Here is an 18,244-nt window from a genome sequence, read left to right as displayed (position 1 = left end):
CCTTGCCAGCCCTGCTCTTCACCCTCCCCAAGCACTATTGTCCAGATGGAATGTGCCTTCGAATTGCATCCATGCCTCTTGCCATCCCGGAGGGAGGATGGTTTGATGGCATGAATAAAGACCTCTAGGGACCCAGTTGGCGCTGTGGTTAAACCACTGAGCCTAGGGCTTGCTGATCAGAAGGTCGGTGGTTCGAATCCCTGTGACGGGGTGAGCTCCCGTTGCTTGGTCCCAGCTCCTGCCAACCTAGCAGTTCGAAAGCACATCAAAATGCAAGTAGATAAATAGGAACCGCTACAGCAGGAAGGTAAACGGCGTTTCCATGTGCTGCTCTGGTTTGCCAGAAGCAGCTTTGTCATGCTGGCCACATGACCTGGAAGCTATACGCCGGCTCGCTCAGCCAATAATGTGAGATGAGCGCGCAACCCCAGAGTCGGTCACGACTGGACCTAATGGTCAGGGGTCCCTTTACCTTTATAAAGACCTCTGGCATTCAGGGTCACAAACACAGTACTGCCCACTACAGCCTTTGGCCCCGCCCACTACTGGCACACCGGCCCATCCAAAGGGAGATGCAGGCCTTGGGGCGGGAAACGTCCCCCAGGGCCATCTTAAGCCCATCCAGTGCCCTGGCACTAGGTCCCTCCAGCGCCCCCCTCCAGAGCCTCTCCAAGGGCCCGGGAGTGCCAAGCGGACCGCGGCAGCAGCGGGAGGCCACCTCTGAGGACTCCGCGCTGCACCTCCTTCTGCTGCTTGGGTGCTGTGCGCGCGCTGGTGGTGAAGCTCGGCTGAGCGGAACCCAGCGCTGGGGAAACGAGAAGGAGGCGCAGCGCGGAGTCCTCAGAAAAGGAGCGCAGTCCTGGCCAGATCGCCGGAACCCTGTGCTCACTTGGCGCCCTTCCAGCGCCCTCCAGCGCCCGGCACCGTGGTTCTCCACGCCACTAGCCTCTATGGCTAGGACGGGCCTGACGTCCCCCAACCCCCAACCCTGTGTAAGGCAAAATGAGCAACTTATATGGTTCTTGCCATATTGTCTTCACAACCACCTTGTGAGGTAGGTTAGGCAGCGAGATCAGTAGATCAGACCCATGGCTGAGTGGTGATTTGAATGTGGGATTCCCCACTCCTAAGCGGCATCCACACCCCACCTCTAAAGTGCATGGCTTCCCCTCAAAAAATCCTGGGAACTGCCATTTGTTAAGGGTGCTAGGAATTGTAGCTACGTGAGGGTAAACTACAGTTCCCAAGATTCTTCTGAGGGGGTGCTTGGAATGTGCTTTAAACATACGGCGTGTGTACTCCATTGGCTCCCAGTTTGTTTCCGAGCACAATTCAAAGTGTTGGTGCTGACCTTTAAAGCCCTAAATGGCCTCGGTCCAGTATACAGTACCTGAAGGAGCGTCTCCACCCCCATCGTTCTGCCCGGACACTGAGGTCCAGCACCGAGGGCCTCCTGGCAGTTCCCTCACTGTGAGAAGTGAAGTTACAGGGAATCAGGCTGAGGGCCTTCTCGGTGGTGGTGCCTGGGGAATGCCCTCCCATCAGATGTTAAGGAAATAAACAATTATCTGACTTTTAGAAGACATCTGAAGGCAGCCTTGTTTAAGGAATTTTTTAATGTTTGATGTTTTATCATGTTCTTAATATTCTGTTGGAAGCCACCCAGAGTGGCTGGGGAAACCCAGCCAGATTGGCGAGATATAAGCAATTTGTTGCTGTTGTTGCTGTTGTTGCTGTTGTTGTTTGTTGTATACAGCCCTAGTCAGACATCACTGCATCACATTGACTCCCCAAGAGCTCCCCCATTATGGAGGAGAGGGCTATGGGTGGCTGCATACCTGCCAAGTTGCTGTCAGAGAAATAAGGGACCGGGCTGGAAATAGCAGACCGGAAGTAGCGCTGCCACCATTTTGGAACTGGGCGGAGCAAGCTCAGAAGTGACCTTTGATGCTGCTTTGCCCAGTTCCAAAATGGCCGCCGCGCCAGAAGTCGCACTGCAGCCATTTTGGAACTGGGCAGAACAGCATCAAAAGTTGCTTCTGAGCATGCTCCGCCCAGTTCCAAAATGGCCGCCACGCCAGAATAAACCGGGAAAAAACAAAAAAAATCTGTTTTTTCAGCTAGGAACAGCTGGGAAAACAGGGATTTCCCGGGGAAAACGGGAGACTTGGCATCTATGGGTGGCTGATACCCACGGTTGCTATGCTCTGCCTTCACAAGTGGAGGCAGCAGTGTAGCTGCATATCGGTTGCTGGAAACCCGCCTAGAATCATGCTTGTGGGTTTCCCAGAAGAGCCATCTAGTTATACACCAGAAATCCCCAAACTTCAGCCCTCCAGATGTTTTGGACTACAATTCCCATCTTCCCCGACCACTGGTCCTGTTAGCTAGGGATCATGGGAGTTGTAGGCCAAAACATCTGGAGGGCCGCAGTTTGGGGATGCCTGTTATAAACCATGAGAACAGGATGCCAGACTTAGAATCATAGAATTGTCAAGTTGGAAGGAACCCAAGGGTCATCTAGTCCAACCCCCTGCAATGCAGGAATCTTCTGCCCAATGTGGGGCTCAAGCCCAGGACTCTGAGGTTAAGTGTCTTGTTTTCTAGCAACTGAGCTATCCCTTCCTGGAACAAAAGGACCAGGCTCTTCTTATGTTCTAACTAATGGACTGGTATCGACGGTTGAGTTGAACATTTCAGCCCAGCTAGAGTTTTTAATGTTTAATGTTTATAGCAGGTGCTGAAAAGGAGTACAGTGAAGGTGCCTGCCTGGTGTCAATCGGCAGGGAGTTCCAGAGTGGGTGCTGCCACACTAAATGACCCAGTTCTTACAAATGTGGAATGGTCATCCTGCGGCACCTGCATCAGTGCCCATTCTGCCAATCAAAGAGGTCAACTGGGCACATGTGGGGTCAAGCGACCTCATAGGTAAAGTGGTCCCAAGTTGGTATAGGTTTTATATATTAAGACAGTGGTACCTCTAGTTATGAACTTAGTTCATTCCAGAGGTCCGCTCTTAACCAGAAACTGTTCTTAACTAGAGGCGTGCTTTCGCTAATGGGGCCTCTTGCTCCCGCTGCGCCGCCGGCACACGATTTCCATTCTCATCCTGGGGCAAAGTTCTCAACTTGAGGTAACTCTTCCAGGTTAGCGGAGTTTGTAACCTACCTGAAGCATTTGTAACCTGAGGCGTTTGTAACTCGAGGTACCATGTGTAGTATCACCTTGAACTTGGCTCGGTTGCTTGGAGACTGTGGTGTCTTTAGGATATTTGGTTTATTTACACATATGTACTGGACAGTCTGAGCCAAGATGGAGAGGTTCACAAGCATCAACACCCTCAAAGGGTCTTGTTTCTCTCGTAGCTGCAACTCTGGATTCAAACAGACATCCGACATCCTGCTCTGCCTCTCTGACTTTTTCCTCCAGCTCACATAACCACAAAACTCTAAAGTCTAAACCTTGGCTTTATTCTCCTAGTTATCTAAGAGCTAGAAGAGGAGCCCACATTTGTCCTCTGGCACAGAGCCCCCTTTCCTTTGTTTTCTTAATGCCCCATTACCCCAGGAATTGCTTCATCAGGAAGCCAGGCTGGATTATATTTTAACCCTTGCAGGGTCTAGGGGTTAAAAGGTCTGGCACCCACAAACTCATAGCAATATATTTTGAAATAAACTTTATAGAATGCCACATATCTCATGCTCTCGGATGGAACGTGAGCCCTGACCGAGCAAATGCCCCTGGAACTTCTCACCACTTGAGGAAGTGAGGGAAATATGACAAGCACTCAGTTAATCCACTGTTAACAGGAATCTTTCCATGCAGATGTCTGAGATAGACGGTTGGCTTTTTCTTGCTCCCTCTGCCCAAGAGACCCCTTCTCCTCCTCAAGGTTGTTGTTTTTTGGCTTGCCTATGAAAGAAGGGGGCAGAGGCTGTGGGGAACATGTTGGTGGGGGGGCAGAGCTGGAGGGGTCCTTCTCATCTTGACTCATTTTCACTTGCTTAGGGAAAAGTGGGCTCTACCCAGAGCTCTTGATTCAACTCCCAGGCCTGTCTGAGGGGGCCGCAGACAGCTTGGGGGGGCATGATTGGCTGACCCCAATTATCTTGGGGGAGAGAGAAGGGAGAAGAGAAACCTTTGTAGGAACTGGTCGAAATAGCAGCAGTGGTTTCTGTGTCTGCCTTTACCCTGGACAACGTTCTTGGATCTGTCCTTACCTACCTACAGTCCTACTCAACACCTGTCCTCAAGGTACCATTTACCGCCGTGCCTCATTTCCAGATGGAAACACGGACCCTGGGTAAGCGCCTGTAACCCCTAGAATTTCACCCTGCTCAGAAATTTGGTTAGCGTGCAACCACGTGCGAGTGGAGCAGAAGGGAAGGAAAACAAGGCAGATGAGAGGGAGCCGATTCCAAAGCTTACTGAATCCCATTGGGAGCTAGGTCACGTTTACATACCACCTATTTCTCCAAGGAGGACACATGAATCTCCCCCCCTCCCTGTTTCATCCTCACAACAACCCTGTGAGGTAGGTTAGACTGAGAGAAAGAGAGAGCAACTGGCCCAAGGTGTGGGAATGTTAGGGATGTGGATTAGGATATATTATTAGATAGATCCTATCCAAGCTTGTGTTATCAAGCTTCCAATATCAGCAGAGTGACATTCCCCTTTTGTGTGCAGCAAAGCGTGAGCGTTAGGTTTGTTAGAACCTCTGCAACAATATTATACTTCAATATTATACTTCCTGGCAAATCCCCTTTTTCCCTCCTAAAAGAAATACACGACACAATAGTATTAAAATAAGATAGAGTTTACTCACATGACATCCTGAGTTAACAGCATAATCTCAGAAAGGCAGGTTTACGTAGAAAAGTTACAAATATATACATCTGGAGACTACTTAGTAAAGTGAGGCTCCATCTGGTCTCTCTCTTGGCAGCAGGCCAAGAGGGAGAACCATCCTAACTGGAGATTCTCTGGAGATGTGTTCCCGTTGAAGGAGAAAAGGCTAAGAGAGAGAATGGCTGCTGGCTAGGGGCTTTTGTCTGCCAGCTAATCCATCTCATCTGCATATCTGGAGGAACTTAGTCAGGTGTCCCTCCAGGTGAGTTCCTCTTAGTGGACACTCTGGCAACTGTTGTGACTTGTCTGCCCCAGTATTCCATCCCACAAAAGGGTCACCCAGTGAGTTTCATGGCTGAGTGCAGATTTGAACCCTGGTCTCTCCCAGTCACAGGTGCTAGTCTAACACTCTAGCCACTGCACACCACTGTTTCTTCTGCAAACCTTGAAATGCGCCAGAGTCTGATAGTACAGTACCTCCTTATTTTGCATGAGTGGTCCTTCCTTGGATACAGGATTGAGATTGCTACTGGCACATATGGCAGAACCCACAACAAATTATGCTGGAAACTCTTCAGATCCGCAGGATGTGGTTTGCTATATATTCTCAACACTCTCTTGAGACGGAAATTCACTCTATTTGCCTGTTTCCATTCTGCTCCCAGGCTCAGAAGAAATGGCGCTGCGGAATCCAACTCCAATAACTCATCATAACTAGATTCCCGGTAGAAATATTAGGGGGCACAGGAAAAGAAATCTATTACTCTCTTAATTAAATGGATGTGGAGAGGGCTGCGTTTCCTCTCGTCTTTGTATGTCTTAAAGCATAAAACTCAATTAAAATGTGCTCACAAGAGGCCATTTATCCATAATGAGAATTCTACATTTCTAATGCGCATTAAAATGTTGATATTGTTATCAGCTAAGGAGATAGAAAAGAGATAGCACCATCTCATTTCTGATCTTGATTCCATGGGGATGTAAATCAGAATAAGCCTCAATAGTTTTACAAAATTGGCACCAGTGCAACTTTGCCTCAGAGCCTGACAAGTATCCATCATCTGCATGCCTGGCAAGATTTTTGCATTTTGCATTTCTCCACTCTTCTTTTCTTTGTTATTTTGTATTCCTTCTTTTCCATAAAAGCTAGACAATGACTTCATGCACGCTGATGAAAGCTGAGCTTTTAAGGCATGGGGTGGGGAATCCTGAGAGGGATTGAAGGGAAAGTCAATTGTCCAAAAAATTCATGTGTTTCCCATAGTTGTGATGTATCATGCAGACGTCCTTTGGCAAAGGATATTGCATTTTCGAAATACTTGAGCTTCAATGTGCTATTATTTATTTTTATTTATTGCATTGCATTTACACCCCACCTTTTCATCTAATGAGCTTGAGGCGGCATACATGGTTCTCCCCCTCCTCATTTATTTCCCACAACAACCCTGTGGGGTAGGTAGACACTCAATGACTGCCCCAGTGATTCCCTACCTTGGGGATGGGGAGAGGGAATCACAGGCCATGGGGCTGCATTATCTGGATGGAGGTGGGAAGTGAGGCGGTGCTGTGGTTGCAGGCTTTGACTAGGACCTGGGAGGTAAAGGTAAAGGGACCCCTGACCATTAGGTCCAGTCGTGACCGACTCTGGGGTTGCGCGCTCATCTCGCATTATTGGCCGAGGGAGCCGGCGTATAGCTTCCAGGTCATGTGGCCAGCATGACAAAGCCGCTTCTGGCAAACCAGAGCAGCACATGGAAACGCCGTTTACCTTCCCGCTGTAGCGGTTCCTATTTATCTACTTGCATTTTGACGTGCTTTCGAACTGCTAGGTTGGCAGGAGCTGGGATCAAGCAACGGGAGCCATAGCTGCCAAGTTATCCCTTTTTTTCAGGGATTTTCCATTATGCTGAATAGGCTCCCTCGCGAGAAAAGGGAAAACTTGGCAGCTATGACGGGAGCTCACCCCGTCACAGGGATTCGAACCGCCAACCTTCTGATCAGCAAGCCCTAGGCTCAGTGGTTTAACCACAGCGCCACCTGGGTCCCTTACTAGGACCTGGGAGACCAGGGTTCAAATCCCTGCTCAGCCACAAAACTCTTCTGGAGTGACCTTGACCCCAGTCACAGTATCTCAGCCTAGCCTACCATGCAGGGTTGCAGTAAGGATAAAACGGGGAGGAAGAAAGCCATGTGTGTCACGTTGAGTACAAGGAAAATGTGAAATACTAAGGCAGAGGGGGCAATTTCTCTTCCCCCTCCCCTGCAACCCCCGCTCACTATCACTGCTTCAGCCTAACTGGAATGGCTCCTGAACTCTGATAACGCCTCTCGCTTGTCTCACTGCAGGACCTGTGCAGACATAGACTTTTAACTCCAAACCAGCATTTTCCCCTCCCTCTCCTTGAACTCTGCTCAACATCCAGAGCCCCTTGTTTTGCATGTAGAAGGCCTGGGGGGGCAACCCAGATGTTGTTGGGCTTCATCTCCCATCAGCACCAACAAGCATGGCCAGTGGTCACATGACTCACATCTGCACCATCCACAGAAAGCTCTCTTCTCCCCCTTTAACAGCCATGGCTTGACCTAAAGACTCCTGGGAGCTGTAGTTTGTGAAGGGTGCTGGAAATGGTAGGTCCTAACCCCCAGCCTTCATTCCCTGGCAGGAGGGGTTGTGTCTAAGAAGATTTGTGGTCGGACACATGCACAAACTATCTAAAAGCAAGGATAGCTGGCTGGGGAAGGTCAATCGCCCAGTGGGAGAAGGTCCCCGGCGCAGGACACACGGAGGTCTCCAGGTTAGGGCTGGGAATATTCATTGTCTCGGAAACCCTGGAGCCTGCTGCCAGTCAGTGTAGACAATACTGAGTTAAATAGACCGCTTGGTCTGACGGTGTCTAAGGCAGCAGCCAAACTTCCTATCCAGCCTGATGGACGCAAAGAGCTCTGGTGCACGCTAAAGTTTGCTTGCTTTTTTGTGAAATCTGGGCTGTTTTTAATAAAGGGGCTTTGATTTTTGTTTTGGGGGGTAAGTGGCGTTTAACCCGCGTGCTAATGTAGCTTCGTTTTCTCGGTATATTTGATGGACTCCCCGCCCCGCCCCCGGGGACTGCAGATTTATTCGCCTGGCCAACAGCGCCCCGGCGATGATATCATTACCCCTGCCGTGGAAGACGCGGCTGCCCCAACCCATGCACTGGCCTTTTCAGGCTCCTCCTCCAGCACCGCCCCGATGGAGATGCGCCAAGTGCCAGGACCAAGAGCTGGAAGGGCGGCACGTCAGTTTCTGCCCCTAAAACACACATGGGCCGCGTGCCAACACCCTGGCATTGTGGCTACAAACGATTATTGCCGGAGCCAGTAAATGCTTTTAAATGCCGGTTGCTGGAAGCTACAGAGTTTCTCTTGTGCTCAGGCTCCGGTTACGGGGCATCTGATTGGCATCTGTGAGATTGGGCTCATCCAGCCGGTTCCTCTTAGGTTTTGATGGAGCCTCCAGGTCCAGAGGCAGTCTATCGAGATTCCTAGGTTCTTAGGGATATTTCCCACGGTGAGAAGAGGATGCCAGACCAGGTGGGCCATTGGCCTTACCCAGCAGTCTCTTTATCGGAGAGCTGCGGTTGCACAGCTCAAGACTGGTTACGGCCAAAACATGCTTTAAGCCAGGCTTTCTCAACCTCGGCTCTCCAGATGTTTTTGGCCTACAACTCCCATGATCCTTAGCTAGCAGGACCAGTGGTCAGGGGTGATGGGAATTGTAGTCTCAAAACATCTGGAGGGCGAGGTTGAGGAAGCCTGCTTTAAGCTTTTCCAGTGGACGCTTTGTCTGAGAAGCCGAGAAGGAATTCTTTAATCTGCATTAACGTGTGCGCAAGATCTTATTCCACTTTGGTTAAACCGATTTTAAAGGGGACGAGGGGTGGCGTGATCCTGCATCAGTGGGGTCTTATCCCAGAGAGAAGATCCCTCTTGGTGAGTGAGGAACTCGCTAAACAACTGCCGGGGGGAGGGCATGTTTACCGAGAGAGTAGAGGAAGCCTGGAGGGCAGCTCGGAAAGATTCCGTAGAAATTTCAAGCATCGAGATTAAATTCCATAAGAAGGAAGGAATAGGAATCGTGCCCACTTAGCTCTTCTTTGTAATCACAATGGTGCCCTAGCTTCGGGGGAGAGCACACACAGCCCTCCGGGAGCTTGAATAAAATAATGGCTTCTGCAGATATGCAAACCCCCCGCGACACAATTTAAAACATGAGTGTGTGCGCGCGCGTGCAGCTTTTTACAAGAGCGTGTACACAAACACTACCTCTGTGCTACATGCAGGTAAATATACAGTTGTGTGTTGGTATGATTTAAAACTCTTGCATGCACGCGCACAATTCTATGGGAGCAGGAATACCCAACCATAGCTGCCAAGTTATCCCTTTTTTAAAGGGATTTTCCCTTATGCTGAATAGGCTTCCTCGCGAGAAAAGGGAAAACTTGGCAGCTATGTACCCAACCAAGCCTACTTCTGCATAAACACCAGCTCCCTAACTAACTCACACACCGCGCCTGCATTTAAAACAGCTGATTATGCGTGTGCTTGTAAATCTTCACAGTAACATGAACACTAAAAGCCTATTTCCACGCATGCAAGCCCCGTCCTTAGGTAAACACACACACACACACACACACACACACACACACACACACACTTCATTTGAAATGAGGGCCGCGCACAAAGCGTCCCAGTGTTTCTGGCAAGCGGCCACGCCCTTTCCTTGAGAGCCCAGGAGCCCTGCCGAATCCGAGCCAAGGCCCATCTGCTCTGCTCCGCCACCATCCTGCTAATTTTGTCTGGCAGTACAGTAATTGATATCCAAAGGCATTTCGCTATCCGTCCAGTTTCGCTGCCCTGGCCCTGGAGAAGCCTCTCTTATAAAGACCCAGCTGTCTGGGCAGGAGAGGACTTGGGGGCAGAAGTCTAGAGCTTTGCGCGGCGGAATGGTCAGTAGAGCTTTTGCTTTAAGTAAGGTACAATTTGCATTGTGTAACCATTAAGGCTGCAACTCCCATGCCCGCTTCTGGGAGAAAGCCCCGCTGAATTCAATGAGACTTACTTCTCAGTGGACGTGCATAGGATTGTGCTGTTAAGTCTCGAATAAAAAATCACCTAAATGCACACAACGGCAGCTGTGCGCACATAATATAAACATGTGCTAATCATATACCCATATGGGCCAGACAGGCGTAGTCAATTAAGAATACATCTTTCCACAATGGTTAATAGAGATGTTGGGTTTTAAAACCTTTATATATATAGCTTTTATTGTATTTTTTTCGTTTTATTGCTGCTAACTGATTTGATATTTTTCTTTTGATGATAGAGTGGTAAATAAATATTTGATAAATAAATAAAAAACATACCTTGTAAGGATCTGGTTCTGGCTGCCTCTCATGTGTTCGTATTTGGATTTTACTTCCGTCCAAGAAAATGCATGATATAGCCCCAAGATATGTATTTTGATATGTGTTTTGCTGGGTGCGTGCACAGCAACAAATAAACATGCATTTTGTTGCACACATCAACGGCATTGCACAGTCCTTTCCTATTTGGAAAAGAATAGCCAAGTAGGTATTCCTGCGGCTTTGATCCTGCCGTCCCTTTTCATGCACGGGGCTGCAATCCTTTGCACATACACAATGGAACTTATTTCCGCGTAAACGGGCACAGGATTGTGCTGCAGCCCCTGAGGACTACGAGCTTTTCCTGCACCCAAAAGCAGTTTGGAAAAAGCATGGGCTGGGTCAGTTTGTGGGACCAGGCAGGGCACACCGATAGTCCCGGTGCATAAGGCACATATGCTCAGCATGCCACTTGTGCTTAACCGTTGTTTTGAAAGAAGCATATTTGAGCGGATGGTTCGGAGGGCTCAAGGGTCCCCACCCTCAGCCCCTTTGCGCTTCCTGATGGACGCGCTCCCTGTCTATGATTGTTTGCGTTGTCCCAAGCGTGAGACTCTGCTCGCGTTGGAACGCAGCCCCGCGCAAATGCGCGCGCCATATGCAAGCTGTTCCGCGCAGCAAAGAGACCTGCAGGCAAGCTGCGCGGCTCGGCTCGCGCCTGCTTTGGGCGGTGGTATTTAGTGGGTGCTCCTTGGAACTACCGTAAGAGGGCAGATGGCGAAGGAGCCCAGCAGCAGGTGGCGCCAGAGCCAACGGACAGGCGGAGCCAACGAATTCCTATCGCTGTCCCTGTCCAGCTCCCCCTCGCTGAGTCCCGCAAGGGCAATGCTGAGGAAGCTGAAGAAGCTGGCAGGAAGAGCCACCCGCCTAGGCTGGAGGGATTGGAAGAAGGTAGGCAGGTGGGGCCTGGCAGAGGGCAGCTGAGGTTGGTGGGGTAGGGGCTCCATTTTGACCCTAATAGACCAACATTCTGCAGCTCTGGGATGGGCGACGCACCCTTTGCCTGACTGAGAGTTTACCTGAACCAGCCTTGATTCCTGTATTGCAGGGGGTTGGACTAGATGACCCCCAAGGTCCCTTCCAACTCTGCAACTCTATGATTCTACCATAGGGGGCTTACGTCGCTCTGCTTCTCTACGCGGCAGTTCGTGGTGACCATCCTGTTTTGTTCTTCGGCCCAGGCAGGTTTTTTCAAACTCAAAGTCATCCAAAGCCAGAGTGCCCTTTGGGGGGCGCAGGCCGGGGCAGTGTGTCCAGACGACAGGAAGGCTGCAATGGTATACCCCCTTACCTGAGAGTAAACTCCATTGGGCGCAACGGAGTTTCTCCCGAGTAGACATGCACGGGAATTGCAGCGCAAGACACGTTGTGTTGTATGTATTCAACTGCTGGTTACTCAGAGTCGACCCATTCAAATTTATATTATCAATGGCATTAGTGGATCTACTCTGAGTAAAAGTTCGTTGACTACAACCCGTGTTTTACAACGCAGTTCCCATGCATGTCTACTCGAAAGTAAGTTCCATTGCGTTTACTGGAGCTTACTTGACACCTGTCAATAAAAACCCATGGCAGGTAGATGCATCCTAGAGAATCCCATATCCTTCAAAAAGGGAATGGTTGGGGTATTAAAGACTCCGGGGTGGGCCTGGGGTGGGGGAGCCTGAAAAATAGATACAGTTTGCTCAGTGCAGCTGTTTTAATGTTCAAAGCCGCGGCGGCATCTGGGTGCAACGTTTGATCGCCAGCTCCGTTTCATGCTAAACGGATCCTGGGGAGATTTGCTCAGACATTCCCTTTCGATCAAGCGCCGCTTTCATTCTCGGCTCTGAAATCTAACATAACATCCTTTGCCTATTTGCAAATTACAAAACAAGGCTCCAAATGTCCACTTTTAAGTCTTTTTATTATCATTATTCTTGACTTTCCACATACAGAGGCACGGTGAAAAAATGTTATCGTTGCTCAGCCTGTTCCTTTCTGAAGGATTCCTTGCACAATAATAATTAACAATCACATTAGTGTTACCATCGTTTGTTTTTTCCCCCTCTCCGCCCTGGAGACGATTGTGCTGGCTTTCTTAGTTGACAATGGATTGCATCTCTTTCTCTCTCTCTTTACTTTAACAGAGGCAAAAACCACCATGATCATTCCAAGCCAAGCACGACTGCACCCTTTGCAAACGATATTTAAATTGTTTCCACTCTCAACACAGCAAAAAAATCAACCCACCGGGACCTCCCATCGTTTTTGCCTTTGAACATCACAGAACCACATCAAGGGCAAGCACGTTTCTCTAGAAGCAAGACTACTCTACCCAATAAACATTTAGCAAATACGGGTCTTCGTGGAGGTGAAATGACTCAGACAGGGCTGCAGGAAGAGGGGAAGGGGGTCAGTATCCAGACCAGGAGCTGGCAGCAGCCCTTAGGACTCAAACTCCACGCGTCCACCAGCGGTCCAAAGTCACGCACAGACATAACACACATTTATCTACAGCACGGCTCCATTTATTTAACACAGGTGATCCTGACCAGCCGATGAGACAAGCTGGGCATTTGGGCTGCTGCCTGGCACGGACCCTCATTTCACTGACCTCCTTGACCGCAAGCTCCTTCACACGGGGTTAAGGGGTTGGAGAGGGGAAGGCAATTCGGGGGTGGGGATTCGGGAGCTGTCCAGCACCATTAACCTCCTGAACTGAAATTGACAGCCTTTCCCGAAACGCCAAGGGAGCCTCTCGCTTACAGACTAGTACGAACGACTTTTAATGCGTTGTTGCCGTCGTGTTTTCTTTAATTTATTTTTTTAAGCAACAAAAAAAAGCAAACCATAACCAATTGTAAATTTCAATTTTAGAAAAGAAGTTCCATTTGCAAAAACGCGGAGGCGCGTGGGAAAAGTGGGGTGCGTATTTCAGAATATTGGTGTGGGAGCGGACCCTAACCAATTTAGTTTCGAGCCTATCAAATCCACGAAAATGCGGAGGGAGTGCGTGGGAAAGGGGGTGCGTTTTAGAAGACAGGTGATGGGGTGGGGTGGAAAACGTAACCTTTTTTGTTTGGAGCATATGCAGTAGAGGGTTTTCAAGAGGGGGGGGGATGAATTTCTCCAGGCTGTGTTGCCCATACCCAATCCATTCTTTTGCCCGAATATTTGGGACATCTCTATAAATCCGGGCGGGGGTCCCTCCTAAAAACAGCCCCTGAACAAAGCCAGCCTTAGGCGCCGGCTGCTGGACGCTCTCGTGGCAGGAGCGCCTTTCCAGAGAAGGTCGCAGCCGATCAGGCAAGCGGTGCCCGAGCCCCAGTGAAGAAGGGCGCTTCCCTTCGGTTTCTGCGCGCCCGGAGCTCCGGGAACCGCCCGAGGGAAGCCTCAACGGGGCGGTTGCCTGTAGTTGCCGTTGATCTCCTGGGAGATCGTCACAGCCTCGGCTCCGAGCGGGAGCCGGTCACTGTATTCGGAGCCCACCTCGAATTCCTCCGGGTTTGTTTTTGATTGGGACTCCGGGATGGAGCTGGCGGCCAGGCTCTCGTCTCTCTCCAGCTGCCGTCCCCCAGGCAGCCCCCTCCGCCCCTCCACCTCTCCCTCCGCCCCCTCCTCCTCTTCCTCCTCGCCTTCCCCTTCCCCCACCTCACTGGGGTCGTAATTCTTCTCGGATTCCAGGTAGGAGGCCCGCGGGTCGAAGTCCGCCGCCATGTGCTTCTCCATCTGGTCCGGGTTCTGGGCTTTCATGATGAGCTTGTAGGTCTTGCCCTGGTACTTGGAGAGCAGGTGGCAGCAGGTGGCGCCCAGCAGAGGGATGGTGGCCAGGCCCAGGAGGAAGACGCTCACCACCACGATGATGACGAGCGAGGGCACCTCCCGCTTGGTGGTGAAGACCACCTGGACCTGGCAGTCCTCCCCGACGTAACTCATGCAGACGGAGTAGTTGGTGCCCGGGTTGAGGCCTTGGAACCAGTAGGCGTTCACCCCTTCCTCGATCTGGGACCACTGAACCAGGGAGTGGCCCCTCCGGCCCGCCTCGCACAGGTAGAGCCTCCTCAGGTGGACCTTCTCTGGCTGGGTGTAGAAAGGGGTGATCTGGACCTTGGCCTCCCTCTCCGAGACGTCCAGCGCGATGACCCCCAGGTCGAAACTGTGGGGCTTGAGGGCTCCGCTACGGTTGAAGGCGTGGTTGGAGACGTACTGGGAGGCCTCGCTCGAGCCGCACTGCTTCGCCAAGACGGGCGGCCCCGACGGCCCGCTGGCGTTCCGGGGCCCGGGCGCGTGGTAGCTCCTAGGCGTGGGTCTCTCCGGAAGGAGCTTGGTCCTCTCCTCGGCATTCATGACGCTGTTCTTGGAGGCCTTGCCCTCGGGCTTCCGATCCCCGGGCTGGGCCTTGCGGTCTCCCAGCGAGCCCGCGGAGTCCTTTGCGGGAGCGTCCGCCACTGCGACGTGGACCGAGCTCTGGTTACTGCCCATCTCGTTGGCAGCAAGGCAGGTGTAGGTGCCTTCCTCCTTCTTGCTGAGGTGCGGAATGAGCAGCGTGCCGTTGCCGAAGGCCTGGAACCTCTCCCGGTCTCCTCTGGACCAGCCGTCGGAGGGCAGGGCGTTGCCTTCTCCTTCCGCCACCGGCGTCTTGATCTCCAGGGTCTCGCCGGCGGCCTGGATCCTCCAGGTGACCTCGGGCTGCGGGAGGCCCAGGGCGTGGCAGTGTAAGGCGAGAGCCAAGCCGTAGGAGAGCCGGGTGCGGTCCAGGTTGGGGTGGTAGCTCAAGCGGACGCTAGGGGGCGCGCAGTGCAGGTAGGGCACCTTGGCCAAAGGGAGCCCCTTCCAGGGCTCCGGGGCGGCGCAGGTGATGGCGTTGCGGTCTGGGATGGAGATCAAGGTGTTCTCGGTCCAGTTCTTAAGCCACATGAGCTGGCACGTGCAGTTGAAGGGGTTGTTGTAGATTTGCAGGTGGGACAGGGAGGTGAGCGCCTCGAAGGTCCCCTCGGCCACCTCGGAGAAGAGGTTGTTATTGATGCGGAGAGAGCGCAGGTCCCGCAGGGTGCGGAACGCCTCTCCCGGCAGGTGGGACATCCGGTTGTTGTTCATCTTGAGGAGCTGCAGGGCGCTGAGGTTGCGCAGGTCTCCCCAGGGGAAGTCGGCGATCTGGTTGTGGCTGACGTCCAGGTTCTTCAGCTGCACCAGGATGGCCAGGGTGCCCTCCTCAATGGCCCCGATCCGGTTGTGCGCCAGCCACAGGGAGGTCACCTGCGTCACCTCCACAAAGGAGCCCCTGCGCAGCTCAGCGATCTTGTTGGCCGACAGACTCAGGGTGGTCACGTTCGACGGCAGCCCTGACGGCACCGACTCCAGGTTCTTGTAGGCGCAGTCAGCGAACTGCTGGGCGTACTTGTCCACGCAGGCACAGGGCTCCGGGCACCCGCGGATCGGGGCGCATAGGAAGGTCGCCGCCAGCCAACAGCGCAGCAGCAGCAGCAGCGGGGACACCCCCGACAGCATCTTAGCCCTGCAAGGGTGCGGGGAGAGAAAGTAGAGGACCACCGTCAGAGTTGGAGGGAGGCGGTCTCCTACCACCAAAAAAAATCCGCTGTCAGCCACCGCGGTCACTCAACTACAACTCCCATCACTCATGACCATTGGCCACGCGCTGGGGCTGGTGGCAGTGGGAGTCTTTAGGTGTCTCCTCCTATTTCTCCGTTTGCCAACGTAGGAGCCCAGTATTGTCGATACTGACTGGCAGCAGCGGCTCGCCTGGATTTCAGGCAGGGAGCCTCTCCCAGCGCTACCTGGAGATGCCAGCGGGGGTTGAACTGGCCCTGGGACCTTTTGCATGCCCAGCAGGGGCTCTGGCGCTGAGGCACGGCCCCCTCCCTCCTCTTCGTGTTTTCTCTGCCGAGGCTACCCTTTCCCGGGCGCTGGGAAGCAAAGCCCCTCGAGCTCTGCAACACTGGTTCCCTCGTCAGAGCGTTCAGGGTGCCCCTTAGGCTGCAGCCCTAACCGTGGCTTGCCGTGGAATCAGTGGGGCTTTCCCCCCCCCCCCCAGGATTGCAACCTTACTCTCTTTCTGTGGGGGGCAGAAAAGTCAGTAAATGAGAGAGGGGCTTCTCAGGAGAAAAGGAGCACCCAGCCACTTTCCCGCTCGCTCTGTTTGACTGCCAGCGCCCAGAAAAATAAGGGGTTTCGAAGTGATACGGAGCAGATTGTCCTCTCTCTCTAGTCAGCCCCCCTCCGCTCCTAACCCCGCTTCTTCTCTTTCTCCATCCAACTTGCAGATCAGCCCCTTGTCGCCAGCTAGCCCCGCTTGTTCTCCAGGTGACAAGGATCGACACCCGCAGATCCCAGCGCAGACTTTCTGCGGTTTCTATCCCCGCGGCAGCCCCTCGATGTCACTCCACCCTCTACACAACCTAACCTCTATATGGAGATAAGAATATCAGAATAATATCCTGTATTGCAGGGGGTGGACTAGATGCCCCCCCGGGGGGTCCATTCCAATGGCCCATGCAGTGGCCCATCCAGTCCAACATCCTGTTCTTACATTGGCCCCCAGGTGCCCATTATGGGAAGCCCCCCAGCCCCCCTCTCCCCTCATGGCGCTGCCAGCAACGGAAGCATCGCTGCCTCCGACTGTGGATCATCGTGGCTAGTAGACCTCCATAGCCCCCTCCTCTCCATGAATTGGTCCCACCCTCTTCTAAAGCCACGAGAGATGATGAGATTCACACCTCCCCCCCCCCGCCCCACCACACACCCAGCCACTCCTTTCGGGAGGTGCACGGCGGTTTATCTTTGTGTTCCCAGCCTAGCTCTGCTATGTCCATTCCCAGCCTTTACTCTGCGCTTTAGGAGAGCCTTTTGGTCTGCAAACCGGGGGAAGCAGCTTCAGCGCCCCCCCCCAACTCAGCCCCCTCTCCTACAGTCCGCTGACCCCGACAGCGGACTCTGCCCTGGGCCAGCGAGCGAGCGAGAGCATCCTTCCTCGCTCATCTCCCCGGATGCAGCCGCTTTGGGTACCAACATCCCATCTTCCCTGGGTTCCTACACGGAAAGCAGGTCCCCTCTCTCACGCAAGCCCAAGCCGTGCCCGCCTCCCTTACCGTTCCATCCTGGGCTCCCAAGGGTCCCTTCTAGGGCGGCAGCATTACCAGGAGGGACCCCACGACCGGACGAGTCCTGCGGAACTCCCGGCGCAGGACCGAAGGCGCCGCCATGGAGGCTCCCGTCCGGAGCGCGAAGAAGAGCGGCAGAGAGGCAATAATCCCCTATCCCTGGGTCTGCCTGAAGACGGAGGCGGCGGCGGCGACGCTGAGCTCGCCCCCTCCTCTCTCTTCCTCCCGCACCTCCTCAATTCCAACCCACTTTTAAAAAAAATAACAATCTCTATTACTATGAGAGGCCAAGCGCGCGCCCGAGGCGCCCGGGGATGCGCCTCGCCTATCCCACCTCCTTGGGTGGATGTAGAAATCGCAGCCTATGCCTATGCCCACCCCCACCCCCAAGTGAAGACCATGCAATATTTATCACGTCAATATGTCTCCAAGTCACCCTCCTTCGCCCTCCGCCACTCCGCAGCAATCCAGCCGGCAGGTGGGCTGCTGCTGTTATGATTATTAATATTATTACTATTTAATCCGCCTCTGAGGCCCAAATTGGAAGCAAATAGCTGAGCAGAGAATTGTATCTGGGGATCCAGGAGGAGATCAGAACGGATGGAAGGCAGGAGCCGTCGAGATCCCTCTGATTTCCCCCTCCCCGACCTACTCTCATTGCCTCCTCTCTGCCCCCTCACCGCCACCATTCTTCCCGCTTCCTTTATTAATTAATATTTTTATTGATTTAAGTACAAAGTGCAAATTCATTATAAAAACACGAAAAAAACAATCTCCCTCACCCCCACGCGCGGCACAATAATTCACATGATCCTGATATTTGAGAGGAAAATCAGCTGTTGCAACAATAAG

At 52.6% G+C, this 18,244-nt stretch overlaps 1 protein-coding gene across 1 annotated transcript; it reads right to left on the bottom strand.

The window, feature by feature from the left end:
* Nucleotides 1–13,667: 13,667 nt before the first annotated feature.
* LOC118084214 (immunoglobulin superfamily containing leucine-rich repeat protein 2-like) lies at nt 13,668–17,494 on the bottom strand. The gene is made up of 3 exons (XM_060278263.1): nt 17,429–17,494; nt 17,212–17,321; nt 13,668–15,789 (listed from the first exon to the last, which is right to left on the bottom strand). Exons 1-3 carry the CDS (start codon nt 17,492–17,494, stop codon nt 13,668–13,670), a joined length of 2,298 nt encoding a protein of 765 aa, XP_060134246.1.
* Between the last annotated feature and the right edge of the window lie 750 nt (nt 17,495–18,244).

The sequence above is a fragment of the Zootoca vivipara genome, chromosome 9 (assembly GCF_963506605.1).
Source record: "Zootoca vivipara chromosome 9, rZooViv1.1, whole genome shotgun sequence".
Taxonomy (NCBI): Eukaryota; Metazoa; Chordata; class Lepidosauria; order Squamata; family Lacertidae; genus Zootoca; species Zootoca vivipara.
This window is presented reverse-complemented; position numbering and strand designations above follow the sequence as displayed.